General features: G+C 38.5%; 1 protein-coding gene and 1 long non-coding RNA gene across 3 annotated transcripts in view; one reads left to right on the forward strand and one right to left on the reverse strand.

Annotated features, from left to right (window-relative positions):
• brf1a (BRF1 general transcription factor IIIB subunit a) overlaps positions 1–15,429 on the forward strand; it is a 56,286-nt gene that overhangs the window by 39,317 nt on the left and 1,540 nt on the right. For both annotated transcript variants that reach the window (XM_082154274.1, XM_082154275.1), the window contains 6 exons: positions 3,906–3,967; positions 4,184–4,265; positions 4,387–4,442; positions 4,530–4,795; positions 13,488–13,539; positions 14,660–14,819. In XM_082154274.1, the coding sequence (XP_082010400.1) occupies positions 3,906–3,967; positions 4,184–4,265; positions 4,387–4,442; positions 4,530–4,795; positions 13,488–13,539; positions 14,660–14,819 (678 nt within the window). The remainder of the gene's footprint in view (positions 1–3,905; positions 3,968–4,183; positions 4,266–4,386; positions 4,443–4,529; positions 4,796–13,487; positions 13,540–14,659; positions 14,820–15,429) is intronic.
• The window catches only part of LOC309486843, a 45,517-nt gene continuing 43,634 nt past the window's right edge, over positions 13,547–15,429 (reverse strand). Inside the window, exon 4 of the long non-coding RNA XR_014201698.1 lies at positions 13,547–14,747. This is a non-coding gene — a long non-coding RNA (uncharacterized lncRNA). The remainder of the gene's footprint in view (positions 14,748–15,429) is intronic.

Here is a 15,429-nt window from a genome sequence, read left to right on the forward strand (position 1 = left end):
TTGAGCACCAAATCAGCATAGTAGATCATGTGACACTGAAGACTGGAGTAATGATGTTGAAAATTTGGCTTTGCCATCACAGGAATTACTTATTAAAATATAAAAGTAGAAAACTTTTATTTGAAATTAATAATATTTCACAGTATTTTTACTGTTTTTGAACACTGTTGTTTCTGTATTTTGGATCAAATAAATGCAGCCATGGTGAACATTTTTTTAAATCATACCGACCCCAAACTTTTGAATGGCATATTTATTTATTTATTTATATATTTAATGTTAATAAATCAAATTTCTCATCAATATTCAGTTACTTAATTTTATTCAACAAAAACACGAATGTATCATGAATAAATAATAAATATATCAGCAAACTATAGTTTTGAATTTTAATTATTGTATACTTTTAAAATAAGTTTTTAAAGCTGTGAAACTATTGTCATAGCGAGTTTTAGTGTAGTTTTCAACTTGACATACTTATGATTCATAATGTTTTCGTTCCCTTATTTTTTCCTGCTGTTTGATTTGATTCTCTTTATCGTTTTCATCCTTGCAACTCATTTATTGCTTTTTCTTCTAATGAAATGCAAGCACTGACAGTGATGTGATGTCATCTGACAGAGATGCTGCTATCTGTGTGAAATATGACATCATAAAAGTGTGACTGACTGATAGACTTGTGGAGAGGAAAACAACAAATGACTATGGGAGGCCCGATCCATGTGATAGACACGTTCACTGTACCGTTAACATGCACTGACAGAAAAATCTGTGCGCGGACCCCCATGAGGATGTTTTCCTGTCTAGATTTAACACCTGAAGGGCAGCCGAATGTGAGTGAAAATGAGAGATCTCATGAATAAAGTCTGTTCAAGTCTTTTCCTCTTTCCAATACATTTACATTTTATTGTTTAAAAATGTGTCTAACCCTCCCCGTTTGTGGTCTGTAGATGTACAGTAGAGTGTGAAAAAGTACATGCATATATTTTCTCTTGACATTTTCTCTCTCTCGTTCTCTCTTTCCAGCCTCTGGGCGATATAGACAGTTGTAGCAGGTGTGTGAGTGGGCGAGGGGTTTCCCTGGGGAAGTCACAGGGGCAAGAAGGGGTCAGTTTTTAATAGGCCTGTCTGCCCTCTTCGCCTCCAGAAGAAACCCCCCTTCCTCTCTCTTTCCATATCTCTGCATCTCCATTGTCCTTCTTTTCCTTTCCCTGAGCTTCAGTGCTTGTTCTCCTGACCCGCCAGTCAGTTTGAGTGACGTTATCAGATGATTACGTTTGATGAGCTCCTGCTTCTGTTGAAGAGTGAGAATTGTCCATGGGAGAGAAAGAAAGGAGGTGTCCATCTGGTGGTATCTTGAAATATCTGTTTGTATTTAGTCGGACACAGTGCTCGACTCTGAACAGGTGTTGGTGTCAGTGAAACCTCAGGAGACGAGGGGGGTCTTTTGAACTCACGTGGAAACACTAATGTCTGGGTGGACAACATCATTCAGAAATGCAGCCTCGGGACAGAGGTTTTTGGATTTAAGAACAGGGGAATAGATGAAGAGGGAGAATGATTAGTGTTAAGTGAAGTCTCTCATTTGTTGTTCTCTTCTCTGTAATTTTGTTGAACTTGGCTCCTTTTTTCTGCTTCTCAGTTTGTTTGTTTTTTGCCTCTGTTGTGTTCAGGTGATGTTAAAGGGACAGTTCATTCAGAAATTAAAGTTGTTATTGTTTACTCACCCTTGTGACTTAATTTACTGTGTGCAACAAAACATTTTTAAGACTATTCAGACTATGCTTTTTTTTCTTTAGTGTACAGGTGCTGAAAAAAGCTTTAAAATTGTTCTTTTGTCTTGGATCTATTCATTGAATCTGGTTTACAATTTGTCTGGTTTGCAAATTGGACTGATCCAGTTATAGAGTTAATCCATTAATTTACAACGTTGAATATTGACTTGCGACATCACAATTGACGATTCTTATTTTTATGGAATATTGCAGTTTATTATAAATAATTTATCTATGTGCATCATTATTAAAAAGAAAATCATGTTCTAAATGAACAAACGACAACAATCCAGTCTATTCCTGTTGGACAAAATCAAGTCCCACCCTACATTTCTTCTCATTCGAGAAGCTATTTCACTCATATATACATCACCATAATAAAGAAATGATTATTGAAATTTGTGTTTCATGCCATCTTTGAATTTAGCTTCATATTGCCATGTAAAATTACTTGAAATATAGTGCATGAGTTATATGGGCTACATTTGCTTCCTTTTTTTGAAGCTTGAATTCTTTAGTGCCAATTCATTTGGATTGCAAGCATACAAAATTGGTAAATTTTTACAAAATCTTACCAGACAAAGAAAAAATCTTTATAGTGGTTTGGATGAGTAAATGATTTTTCATTTTTGGATGAACTATATCTTTAAGTGACGGTACTTCATTACCATGTCGATGCTGAAAAACTAACAATAACAGTTTATTTTTACATGTTTTTTTAACAGTATTCAATCCCCAAGTGCTGTCTGACTGACATGCAGCTGCTGTCGAACACTCATGCATATGCATATGTCTTCAGGTAGTGCAGCTGCACATATGCACACTTTAAATTCTATTTTTAGTTGAATGTAGTTTCTGGCGAGCTACACACAGTTGGTTATATGTCCTAAGTGAATGAAAACAGACAGTACGAAAAAAAAACATTTGAACATGAACACAAAGTTAGGCCTAATGGGAAAGACAGACTGCAGTGCTCGTTTTATTACAGTTTCTTGTCTTTATTCATCTTCTTGGATCCAGCTGCACCTGGTAGTCTCTCTCTGGTGTGGTTTTATTTCGCCTGTTGTAACTAATCTCTGCTATTCACGCTCTCACCACATCACACACATGTGACTCATAGCACAGTGTGTTTTAATGTGGGGTGTTGGAGGACTCGTGTGTGTGTGTATGTGTGTGTGAGCGCGCGCATGCATTGGTTGTGTAGTGTGTTTAGTCTGTGCTTGTTCAGATGCGAGCGGCGAGATGAGGTCAGGTTTCTTGACTCACGGGATCGACTGATATTGAGGGGCCTCCGTTCAGAGGCGAGAAAACAAGAATTGCCCTCTCTGTTTTAGAGAAACGAGAATTGCCCTCCCCCTAACCCTCCATCCCCATTACAACACATGAGAGAGAGAGAGAGGGATGCTCTATAAAGCAAACTTCTGAAGCGTTGCCAACAATCTCCAGGCAGAAAGAAAAGAGTAAGGATGGGGGAAGGGAGGAACTGGCCCTCGAAAAGAGGGAAAAGACGAAAGGCAGAGGGGGAATAACCCTGGAAAGTTGCTACTGTAGAGCCACTGGTTTAATGATCCCAGTAGCCCCATTGGACTTTCTAGTAAGATTTGCTACAGGGCAGAGACCACAGAGAAACACACACTTATTTTTCAGTATGTTTTGCCATGTGAATTTGCTGAGGGACATTTTATGTGAAGGTTTTTGGGTTGGACTGCAGTGGGATATTCTATGCATCTCCACTAACCTAATTTAACAACTGGCTCAGAGAAATGTTCTCTGATGAATGGCAGCATGTGTTTCTCCTTAGGAAAGTGAAACATTTAATACACTTTAATTATGTGGCGTAAACACCAGGCAAAACTTTTCTCTTTTCCTTTTGCCAAAGCACTCTGAAATAGTCACAACACAAAGTAAAAAATTGTATTATTATGTTTTTATTTTATGTAATTTTATTTTGTTTTACATTTGTATTTTATTTTGCGATTTTCTTTTTGTTGTTGTGATTTTTATTCTATTTTACATTATTTTTATATTATAATTTTTGTACAAATTTATTCTGACTTCTGATGTTTTTATGTCCATCAATAAAATATTCAATATTCGGGAACTCTTTGTTTCTTTGTTTTTCTCCATCAGATGTGGAGTCAGAAAACGGTGAGCTAGACCTGAACGGTATCGACGAGGACGAGATTGATCGAGTAAGTTTTGACCTCACTACAGTAACGACGTGGTAATTTGTAATTTGGTTCTTTAAAGCTGAAATCTGAGATGAGATTTCACATCCAAAAATGAATAATGGAATTGCATTAGAATAGTGGAATGAGATTTGTCATGATTTACAGTCTGTTTAGCTCGTCAACCATGACCTGAGCGATTATGTGTTGTTGTTTTTTAATCTTTCTTTTTTTTATTAGTATATCCTGAATGAGAAGGAAGTTAAAGTGAAGACCGAACTGTGGATGCTTCAAAATGCAGACTACCTCAAAGAACAGAAAGGTAGAGAAGATTGAACTGTCCCGTTTGTTAATTTTACCCTTGACAGATTAATTTAAACTAAGACAACATTTAATCAAGTTTGGAACACTTTTGTTAGAACGATATGTTTGTTTTTCTTTAGAAAAGGAAGAAAGAATAGCAAAGGAAAAGGAGGATGGTACATATAAAGAGCGGAAGGTAACAAGGTAGTTCATAAATGACAGTTGTAGCTGTGAGGGTCACAAATGTATGAGTTTACCTCCGTATTTTTGTGTCATCTCGCAGCCTAGAAAAAAGTCAGCACGGAGGCGTGAGCCCATCAATGCCAGCACTGCAGATGAAGCCATTGAAAAGATGTTAGAGCAGAAACGCATCTCCACTAAAATAAACTACGATGTCCTGAAAGACTTGAACAAATCCAGCCCAAAAAGTCCCACTCGCCAGCCTGAAGAAGCTTCCACTGGAGCCAAAAGAACCCCCGCGGCCCATCAACGGAAACTCCAACTGACTTCACCCAATATTGGCAAAACTGTCAGCAGTTTTGGCAAGAGGTATGGAGTTCTAGGAGAAAGGTTTCTTATGTCTCGATTTATTTCTGTTTTTCTCCACTCCCTAGTTTTTTTGGGGATTCGTTTTTGCCCACACACCTTAAATCACACATTCTGCTCTAGAAAATCCTCTAAACTCACCATCTGTCCTAGAAAATTCCCACCATCGCAGTCTTAAAGTAACAACATGTAACTTTTCAACCTTCATAATATATTTCCAAGACCCTTGTGATAGTACATCGACTTACAATAGGTTGAATGAGACGTCTGCCAGAGCCTGACGGGGTCTGTATCGCTTTTACTGGCACTATGTAACTTCGGGGTGCGGGTAGTAACCAGCGCTCAAAAAGAACTACAAAATTCGACTGCTTTACGGCATACGTCACTTCGCCCACCACTTCCTCAAATGTGGCCAACCAGCGCGTTTGTTTTCGTACGTCTGTTTTCGTCATGGCTGAAGCAGCAGCGAAACGTAAGAAGCCAAAGGTTTTGTCGGAGTAGAGTCGGAAGAGGAAAAGGGAGAGTGATAAACTGAAAGGCAGGACGAGGATCAATATTGGTCGAGCGTTTGCTCGCTGGCGTGAGCTTATGGAGGAGGAGAGTTACCAGACCGATGCTGACTTGGCCGTCATGCTGTTGAACTAGGAAGTAACTGTAAATTGCTTGCATACTATCTATAGTTTTTCTAATCTGTTGTCTGCCTGGCTACGTTACGGAAACTATCTGGTCCTCCATTTATTTATCTTCATGAATCAGCTAGTAGATGAGCGAATTATCAATCTGGTAGCTAGTAAACACTAACATGGTAGTTTTAGATGGTTAGGATGCTATCGCTATCATTCTCGTTCAGATTTGAGCATTGCAATCGACATGCAAATCGCAAATGTTTGAGTTAAAATGTTTAGTCTAATAAACATGTATAAATTATGAAAGGGGGAAGATTAATATTATCATTGCCCATATGAAAAAAACCTGCATGCTTCATATACAGTAACCGTAAATCATTTTACGACAGCGGTAATGGACAATTCCGCTTCCAACCTGTAGGGCGACCGCAGAGGAAAAGTTCCATGTTGTTGCTTTAACACCATATCCCATCCAAGAATGATGCAAAAAAATCTCTTCCGTTTAAAAAACGTTTTATCGCTACCAGCTGCAACCGCATTGAGTGACATCTTATCGATTTGGTTGCTATTACTTGTTTTTTTCATGTCGACCAAGGTTGCCCCACCCACAGAGAAATCTTACTCCGCATAGCTGTAAATTAAACATCAATTATGATCTGATCGACTATGTTTGTATCGCATTATGGAGAATTTTGTGACAGGCAGATTACTTCGGATTGGAAAATTGTTGGGTTTAGAAAAAGTGTTTTTTCTATTCAAAAAAATTCGAAAATATTTGTTCTCCATTTAGTAATCCCGTGTCTCCGAGTTGTATTATGGACAGTCTTAAAACAGATCCACTCCTATTAATACAGCCTGATTTTTCTTCGTCTGCCCACACCCTTTATTGGACTCTTTCCTGTAACCACCTCAAGCTCTTTTTCTCTTCTATGTTAACTATAGACCTACGGATACACAATGGCAGGGTACATTACTGTAACTGTATCATGATCCCTGCTATATTTTCTTACTCTGTTTATATTCTCATGAACACTATTTTCTATTTTACCATGTTCAAACAAGGTGCATCTGCTACACAGAGTCTGCCTTCTTTTCATAAATCATTGAAATTGTATTTTTGTTAAAAGAAAATTCTGGTTTTACATCAGCTTAGTAACAGTAAAATTATCCTATTATGCTGTAGCGCTTTCTGCTTTCACGTTTTCCATGCTGCATTAGTCAAGCATTTCCCAGATCACATCATTTTGTGGATTTTCTTTCTTATAGCATCTTGCTATACCTACAAATAGTATCATGGTATTACCATGGTTTTTGGACCTCAAAAGTTAATTTTGCTGATGAGATTTATAATGTGGCCTTTTTCTTGAAGTACCTTAAAGCACCATGTAAATACTGTGTTGTATGAACAGTTAAGTCATTCACAGTAAAGTACCATGGATTTATCATCTGATAATGTACTTCACAGCACTTTTTAAAGTAGCATAATCATTTAGATGTACTCAATAGCCTGAGAGAAAAAGCTAATTGGGGTCTCACTCATGACCCTCAAATGGAAAATTTCCAGAGCTTTGTGGGCCGGACTGCAAGTGTGAAAGGTCCTTATGTTTGTTTCTCACTTTTTTTTATGTCCTTTACCCTTTTTTTATGTCCTTTACCCTGTTGTGCCCTTGAGTACAGGGCAGGTCTGTTAAGAATAGCTAAGTCTATGCTAAATTAACTGTGTTTGTGTGTGAGAGAGAGAGAAAGAGAGAGAGTCCCATGCATATGGTCAGTCAGGATAGCCTCATTCTGCTCTATATTTAGTCTCTAAATGCTGGTATGGAACACATTAAAGTTTAGAGCACATATTTAAAGTGAGGCCTCACTGCGGCCCACTCCCTAGTACCCTCCTTTTTGGAGAATATGTGTGTGCGCTCTACTACCGTGTACTCATTTCCATTCGTGTTGTTAGTCTTTGGTTTCTGGCTTGTCATTAGTCATGGATATTCTCTCTTTAAGCAAAGGCTCTTGGTGGCCCTGCACACAAAATGTGCTCCGACAGTTTGTCTTGACACTGTAAGGCCAATATCATGGAACAATGAGCAACTCTCTCTTTTCTCTCTCTCTCTTTGAGTGGCCAGTTTCATATGCGTGTGGTGTTTTTCTCGTTGATTGAATTCTTGAAGTGAACAGGATAGATCTTCTGAATCATTCATTCTGAAAGTAGCTTTTATGTTTGTTTTTTTCTGAATGGAAAGGTGAGCAATCTGAACTTCCTTTTAAAAGCCATTACACTGTTACCATGCCACTGTCTCTCTTCCAGTTTTTCCCTCTTCTCACTCATAACAGCCTGCAGTCTGTTTACTGAATGGAGTCTACCTGAATGGGATTGTCTGTATTATTCAGTGACTTGCCTTTTACCGCTCAAAGATGACCTTACCTTGTTTTCTCCATTTTTTTTATTTTTTATTTTATTTTTTTATTCAGTTACTTGTAGTCTCATTCTAGGGCTTGGCAATATGGCTAAAAAAATAAAAGGCTTTTATGTATTGAACAATATTTAATATATGTAGATGTATTGAATATTTTTCTTTAAAAAACACACAAAAGATATATACAGTATATATAAAAATCTTGTTTGTATGTGTGTATATATATATATATTTTCAATGTTGCTAATTTTATATCACCAGCACAATTATTGTATACATATTGTGAATATTCAATATATCTCCCAGCCCTAATATTTTTTCAGGCTCTCTTAAGAGGTTTCCAGTCCTATTTCAGCTTAACCTGAAATTGTGTGTGTGTGTGTGTGTGTTCTGCTGACAGTAAAGCCATTGTATTCCGTTCACTCCCATTCTCTGTTGCACACTGAGGTATTGTGTTATACATAGACACACACAGACAGACACTCAACCTCCCTTTTCTGCTTCTCTGCTGTATTTTTACAGCATATTCCCGACACCCCGCAACTGCCTGAGCATCTACCCATCTGTTGGTCTGTTCATCCCTCCATTCTACTGAACCTTAAATGTAATAAGTCTCTCACATTCTCTCACTCTCGTCCAGAAATAGCTTGTATAATTGCCCCCTGCTGTTTTAACCCCCTCCTCCTCTGGTCATTTTCTTGTCCTCTCAGATACCCGCAGCTCAGCATATATATATAGAGCCGTGTGTGTGTTTTGTGAGAGACAAATGCAAAAGGTTTTCATTAGAGTTGGAGGTAGGGCTCTGTGAGAACCTGAGATGGATTGTTCTTATTTTTGTGGTCCTTTGTTCTTCCAACACGTCCTCTGTATCCATACATGAGATCATCTCATGTTAGACATTCACACCTGGAGTGCCAGAAATCGCCATCTCGCACCATCACACATCTGGTAATTAAACAGTCTCCTCCTCTCGCTCTCTCAGACAGCTGTTATAGACTCGCTTCCCCAATTTTTTTTTTCTTTCTTTCTCTCGCTTCCATCTCTCTTCCTCTGAGGTTCCTTCTGCTGTCGGCTCAGAGTTTCTTTCTTAATCAGCTTACTTGCAGAAAACCTACATCTCTAGAGAAAGAGACAGAGAGGTGAGCTGTCTGCGAGATCAAAGAAAGTTGAGTTTTTCTCAAGGCTGAATTGACCCAAAAACGAGAGGAAGTTTTCGTCATCCTCGAGGAAAAGAGAAAGCCTTATCTCTGCCTGGGACCAAAACTAGCTTCTGAGATGAAGAGACCGACGACTTAGGCAGTTGCTCATGCCTTCAAGCGCTCAGCAGTAATAGTGTCAGCCTGGTGTCATACTCTTTCAGCTCAATAAAATAAAGGCCCCTGTTGACATCAGCCATTTAGTCATATCCTGAGAGCAGCGTATGAAATGAAGGGGTGATGAGGAAGGTCAGAGTAAATACTGAACAGTTTAAAATGTTAAAGTGGTCTGTGAGAAAGAAATCAAGTCATCACAACCACAAACCAAAGACTGTGTCATACACAATTACTAATGGTAAGAGGAAAAAATAGATATAAAATATTTAGTATCACAATTTCTCAAAATACTCCTAGATGGTTTTATTTAATGTTAATATATTTTTTGGAAAAGAACTTTGAAACTATTGAAAGAACATTCAGTTATTTCTGTTCAAATACAATCCTTTTAATCGAGTTATGATTCTGATAAGCATGAAATTATATCACAGTTTTGAATAACTGTCACATAAAGAATTACAATATTATTGTATTGTGACCCAGATATCAATATACCGCATCACCAGCGCCCTGATTCCCATCTCTAATCATTATTGTTGTGCTATGTGTTTGAATAATTGACCCACTCAGTGGTGTGAACAATTTATCAGCCCTTGACGTAAATGCAAATCTGTGTGTGTGTGGAACAGACTGTTTCTCAGGAATAGAATGTTGTCACTGTGTTTTGGCTCTGACAGCTTGTTTTCATGCCAAGTACCGTACCGTTCCCCATCCCAGAATGCACTGTAGCATCAATAGGACACTTGCATGCTGGGTCGTGAAGGACTGTCAACCGTGCGTGCATGTGTTACTGACTGAGAATTTGAAGGAAAGTATCTGTCTGTCTATCTATCTATCTATCTGTCAGTCAGTCAGTCCATCCTCTCTATTTTAATTATTCTTAATATAGCCTTCTTTCTATTGCTCTTTTGTTATATCCGGTGCCAGTCCTACACTTCTAGCCGCCCTAAGCAAAACTGCCAGTAAGAACAAGTAATATTAAATAAATAAAATTGTTGACAGCTAAATAAATGCTTTATGAAAGTATTGCTCTGACACCATCTAGCTGTCAGAAAAACGATAACACACAGCTGAATTTATTTTCTAAAGGCGTGATTTACTAACGAAACTAAAGCATAAAAAATATCGTTTACCCAAGAAAGCTTAAGTACCAAATACGAAAATACATAAAAAATTCTCTAAACTTTGACTCTAATGGCATTGTTTCTAAAACACTTGACAGGAGTCACAGGACAGCTTGCATGACTGAACAGGAATTTTTAATTCTTATACATAAACCCTGCACAAGAACATTTTGATTATTGATGTATATTGACACAAACTGAAAATTACATTTCATCAGGGCATTTCTAATGAAACACAGTTGACTAATATTGAACCCGGAGATCTAGACTGGAGTATTTTGTTAGTTTTTGTTGTTGTTGTTTTGTTTAGTTTTTTACAAATGTATTGGTTTGTCAAGACTAAATAAGAATTTAAAATGTTACAAAAATACATACCTACTTTGTTCTTGACACATTTTCTCTCTTTTTTTCTGCTCCGGATAGAAAGCTTTGTTTTGAAGCCATAGCCATAAGTCAAAAACATAGACTGTAAAAAAAGATGGACGACTTACCTTCACTCACTACCATTGTTTTTTTTTTTATATTGCGCCGACATCTTGCGCTGATTACGGAGCCCGAGTCTGCGCAGTAGTGAACTCTGAGCCCGAGTCTGCGCAGTAGTGAACTCTGAGCCCGAGTCTGCGCAGTAGTGAACTCTGAGCCCGGTCTGCGCAGTAGTGAACTCTGAGCCCGAGTCTGCGCAGTAGTGAACTCTGAGCCCGAGTCTGCGCAGTAGTGAACTCGGAGCCCGAGTCTGCGCAGTAGTGAACTCTGAGCCCGGTCTGCGCAGTAGTGAACTCTGAGCCCGAGTCTGCGCAGTAGTGAACTCTGAGCCCGAGTCTGCGCAGTAGTGAACTCGGAGCCCGAGTCTGCGCAGTAGTGAACTCTGAGCCCGGTCTGCGCAGTAGTGAACTCTGAGCCCGAGTCTGCGCAGTAGTGAACTCTGAGCCCGAGTCTGCGCAGTAGTGAACTCGGAGCCCGAGTCTGCGCAGTAGTGAACTCGGAGCCCAGAGCCCGAGTGCGCAGTAGTGAACTCTGAGCCCGGAGCCCGAGTCTGCGCAGTAGTGATTGTGAAGTGGAGCCGTGGTATCAAGGCCCCGCCCACACCTGCAGAATCGGTTAGTACAGTTTACTGATGATCAACTCATTATGTCGATGTGAAATAAACAGTTATGAAATGTAAAAATTAAAGTTAAAGTTCCAATCTCCTCACGAAAATCCCCCAAAAAGTCTGTTGGTGCTTCAGTGACTACTTCACTCAGAGAAGCAGTCAATCTCAGCTGTCAATCGTGACGTCACACTCCCATTTTTATAGCATCAAAGAACTAACTAAAACCAAAAACTACCTGAAATGACAGAAACCATCTTTGGAAAAAAATATTTGAATTGTAATTTGATTGTTGAGTTTCCTCATTAACTTTGAAACGGGGAGAAGCATCGAGAAGACTTAACCCTCACACCTATTTTTTTTTCTATTTCTTCTATTTCTCTTTTTATGACAGACCGGATGGAAAACCACTCAAAACCCTACCCTTATGCCTAAAAAACACTTTTAATCTGGAACCTACATACTGAAACCCACCTAAAACCTACCCTTATGCCTTAAACCCACTCAAAACCTACCCTTATGCCTAAAAACCCTTTCAATCGTGGGGCAAAACAGGAATGGGGTGTCACAAGATGACGTTTTGGATGTGGGTGGGGTTGGATGTCCACCACAGGGTGAAGCGAGCCCTACTTGCATTAGATTACATGGAGAGGGTGGTATTTATTACATATATTACATCTAGCCACCTGGGGGCAATTGAAACATTTTGGCTTCAATTTTGACTGTGCGGCACACTAGGGCTGAATCCAAAATCGGCCCCTAAACCCTCAATCACTTTTCCCTACGTTAGCCCAATACGGTTCACTTGAAGGAGTAAATGAAAACGAGTGAGTGAATTTGGACAGCTGTTGGGTGTACATCGGCTGTACACTTGGTTTTGCGGTTTTGCAATGTGGGATAGAATGAGCGCCCTCGATAACATCCACTATGGTCTAATATTTTGAGGGTGATTTCGGATTCTGCCATAGTCATGTCATTATCTGCCGTACTGCATGATGTCCAAAACAGTTATTAAATAAATATAAATCGTTAACTAGAAAAAATAAATTTCTACATGACTCGAATGACATGAATATATAGTGATATGCTACTTATATAATCTTTGAAAGCAAGGGGGCCCCCTGGTGGTTTAGGGGCCATACGCACCTTGCGTAGTTTGCGTATAGGGAGGACCGGCACTGGTTATTTTTTCTATCCTCCTTTTATTATACCCTACTTTTTATCGATCATTCTCTTAGTCTGTGTGTCTGTGAGAGATTTTTGTGTTTGAGTTGAGTTTAAGAGTTTGAGTAGATTTGGGACGCCTTGTGGTTATATAAAGAGAACTGCTCCCATGAGAAATTAATCTCTTCTGCATATTCAGATGTATCATCAGGAGAATCATATGATTCTGATTAGCGTTTATTTATGCTGCGGGTTTAGTGCATCATATCCGTACCTCATTAACATATCTTACATTCTTTGGAATAATGAGTAAACTCATTATTCGAACTGTGCCTCTGCATGTTGACTTGCAAATACTGAGATAAACAGCGTCTCTGGATTATTCTGTGCTTGTCCTACCCCCCACCCCCCCATCTCTCTTTCTCTCTGTTTGTCTCTCGATCTCCCCCTTTTGTTGTCACTTGAGCTGCCATGTTTATTCCTCTGGGAATTTTACAGTATGAGATTTTTAGGTAATTCAAGACAGGACTTGTCCATGTCTACCACCACCTATGAAAATGTGCTAGATTTGCCAATGTTTTTTATGCATTTTGTTTCTGAAAAATATTGTGAATAGATTTTTAGTGAATATACAGAGGGACATTTCATTATGAAGCAGGGGTTTGTCCCTGTGGGTCTACAAAACTTGTGTTTTTCTGGGTTGATAGAATTTAAATTGCGTACATTTAGGGAATTAATTTAAATAATGTGTCAAGATTTGCATTATAATAAGTCAGTGACTTTTAAGCAGTGTTTTTTAGCAGTGTGTCAGTTTAAGCAGAATTGAAAAGAACAGATGAGGTAAATATAAAAAAATTATTGGACTGTGTTGTGTGTTTTTTTACCTCGTGCCATGAAATAAGCCATGTTCTCTTAATGATCTTGTCTGTCTTTTTCACTGTCTCTTTCTTTCTGTCTTTCTGTCTCCAAGGTTACAGCCCCTGGTGTGTGCACAACCCTCTAAGAAGCTGGCCCTCGATCAGGTGAGTGAATTTAAATCACCGTCCGTCATACTAGCACATCCTTGGCAGGTCTCTGGATATATTAAACTAATTTCCCTTAACCCTCAAATGGCCTCTGGCCCAGAGCTTCACTTAGTTTATCGCCGGAGCAGAAAAACTGCATTAAGTTGACCTAGAAACGGGTTCTTCCTTTTCATGTTTAAATTAAGAGAATTATTTTGATCCGCCGAGCTTCTCCTAGATCAGCAGGCTATTTCTGCAGCGATACTCAAAGGCACCAGTTTGAGTTGGGCTATCGTAAGCTCAATGTACTGCCTCAGACTGCAATAGAAAGTGGGCCGCTGACATCTGGACTCTGAGGAGGCCTTGATGACACATGCTCTTTTCTCTCGGCTCCTACTGATCCCTCGCCGTCATTCTGGCCCGTAGACCGCTGGAGCTCTTCAGTGGCTCTGTCACTCCCTCCGGCTGTGTCGTCCATGATGCTTCATCTTTCTGTATGTCAGGGACCTTGATCTTTTCTCCTCTGTCTTGTTTTCCTATGTTATTAAGTCAGTCTGTCTGTCTGATGACAGTCTCTCTACTACTTTTAAACTTCTGCGAGTGTGTATGTGTGTGAGTGTGAATACATAATCACCTCCCTCTTTTGAAGCCAGAAGCAAAAATACTACCTCTGGGGGTCAATACTCAAGTAACTAAGCAACCTCTTGCCTTCACTTGGCAACAGGAAATTAAGTGTTGTGATTGACATCTTTCCCATTGTCTCTCAGTAAACGAAACGGTTCTTAAATTTACTAACAAGGTCAATCTGTTAACTCTGAAGCTAACTTGTAAAGATAAGTGTGATTCTCATGTAATGTAGCATTATAATAGAATCACACAGTCTAAGGGTGTTTGAGTACATTGAAGTCAACAAATTCAAATTTACATCCTTTATCTTATTGTGCACAAATCATTGATGTTCGTTATTCCAGAGAGGAAACATATTCTGAATTATTCTGAATTTTTAATCATTTCAACCCTAAATTTTTTTTTCCCCTACTTTTATATTTTTTCACTTGGAAACAGGTTGGATGATGAGTGATGACTGATGCAAAAGGAGCTGCGAATACCATTCAACCATGTTGACTTTTTCCTCCAGAAAGGATCTGGTGCTCCAGTGGCCATTCCTGCTGCCCCAACCCAGAATACTATTGTTGTAGAGAGTGGACCGGTGGCGTACGATGACCCTGCAGATGAAGAAGAGGAGGATGAGGAGGACGAACACTGTGTCAGTGCCGTGCAGTTAATGGGCAGCACTGGTATGTGATGCAAAAGTCTTACTTTGACCTATAGGATGAATTTTTTACTTTTCATATAGACTTATTAATTTAGACCAATGTGTTTTTATAATTATTTATATACTATTTTAGTATTTATTAATATGTTGAATTAGCTTTTATTTTTATATTCTCAGTTTTCATTTTCATTTTAATAATTTTGTTGTGCTTTTCTATTTTTTATGTTCTATTTAAAATATTTCTATTTAGCTTAAATTTATTTTTAGTACTTTAAAAAATAAGTAGTTTACATTGTTTTATCTAATGTGTATATTTAAATTAATTTGCAGCTGTATTACAATGAACAAAAACTATTTTTAATAGTTTTAGTTAAAAATAATAATACTGCTTTAGGGGCTTTCAACTTTTTCTAACCAAATATAGTCCCTAAATATAATAAAAAGCTAGATTTTCTCAAATAAACCTCATATTAACTTTTTCACTAAGAGCCTTACTGGATTTACCTTACTATTTTATGTGCTTAAAAGATTTTTAAAAAGACGTCATATATATTTAGGGAACTATTCATTCATAAACTTCTCTCCTTTTGACATTTTACGCTCTTTGCGTGATTTTTAGTAGTTCAGAAAAG

Source organism: Leuciscus leuciscus, assembly GCF_965113295.1.
Source record: "Leuciscus leuciscus genome assembly, chromosome: 22".
NCBI lineage: Eukaryota > Metazoa > Chordata > Actinopteri > Cypriniformes > Leuciscidae > Leuciscus > Leuciscus leuciscus.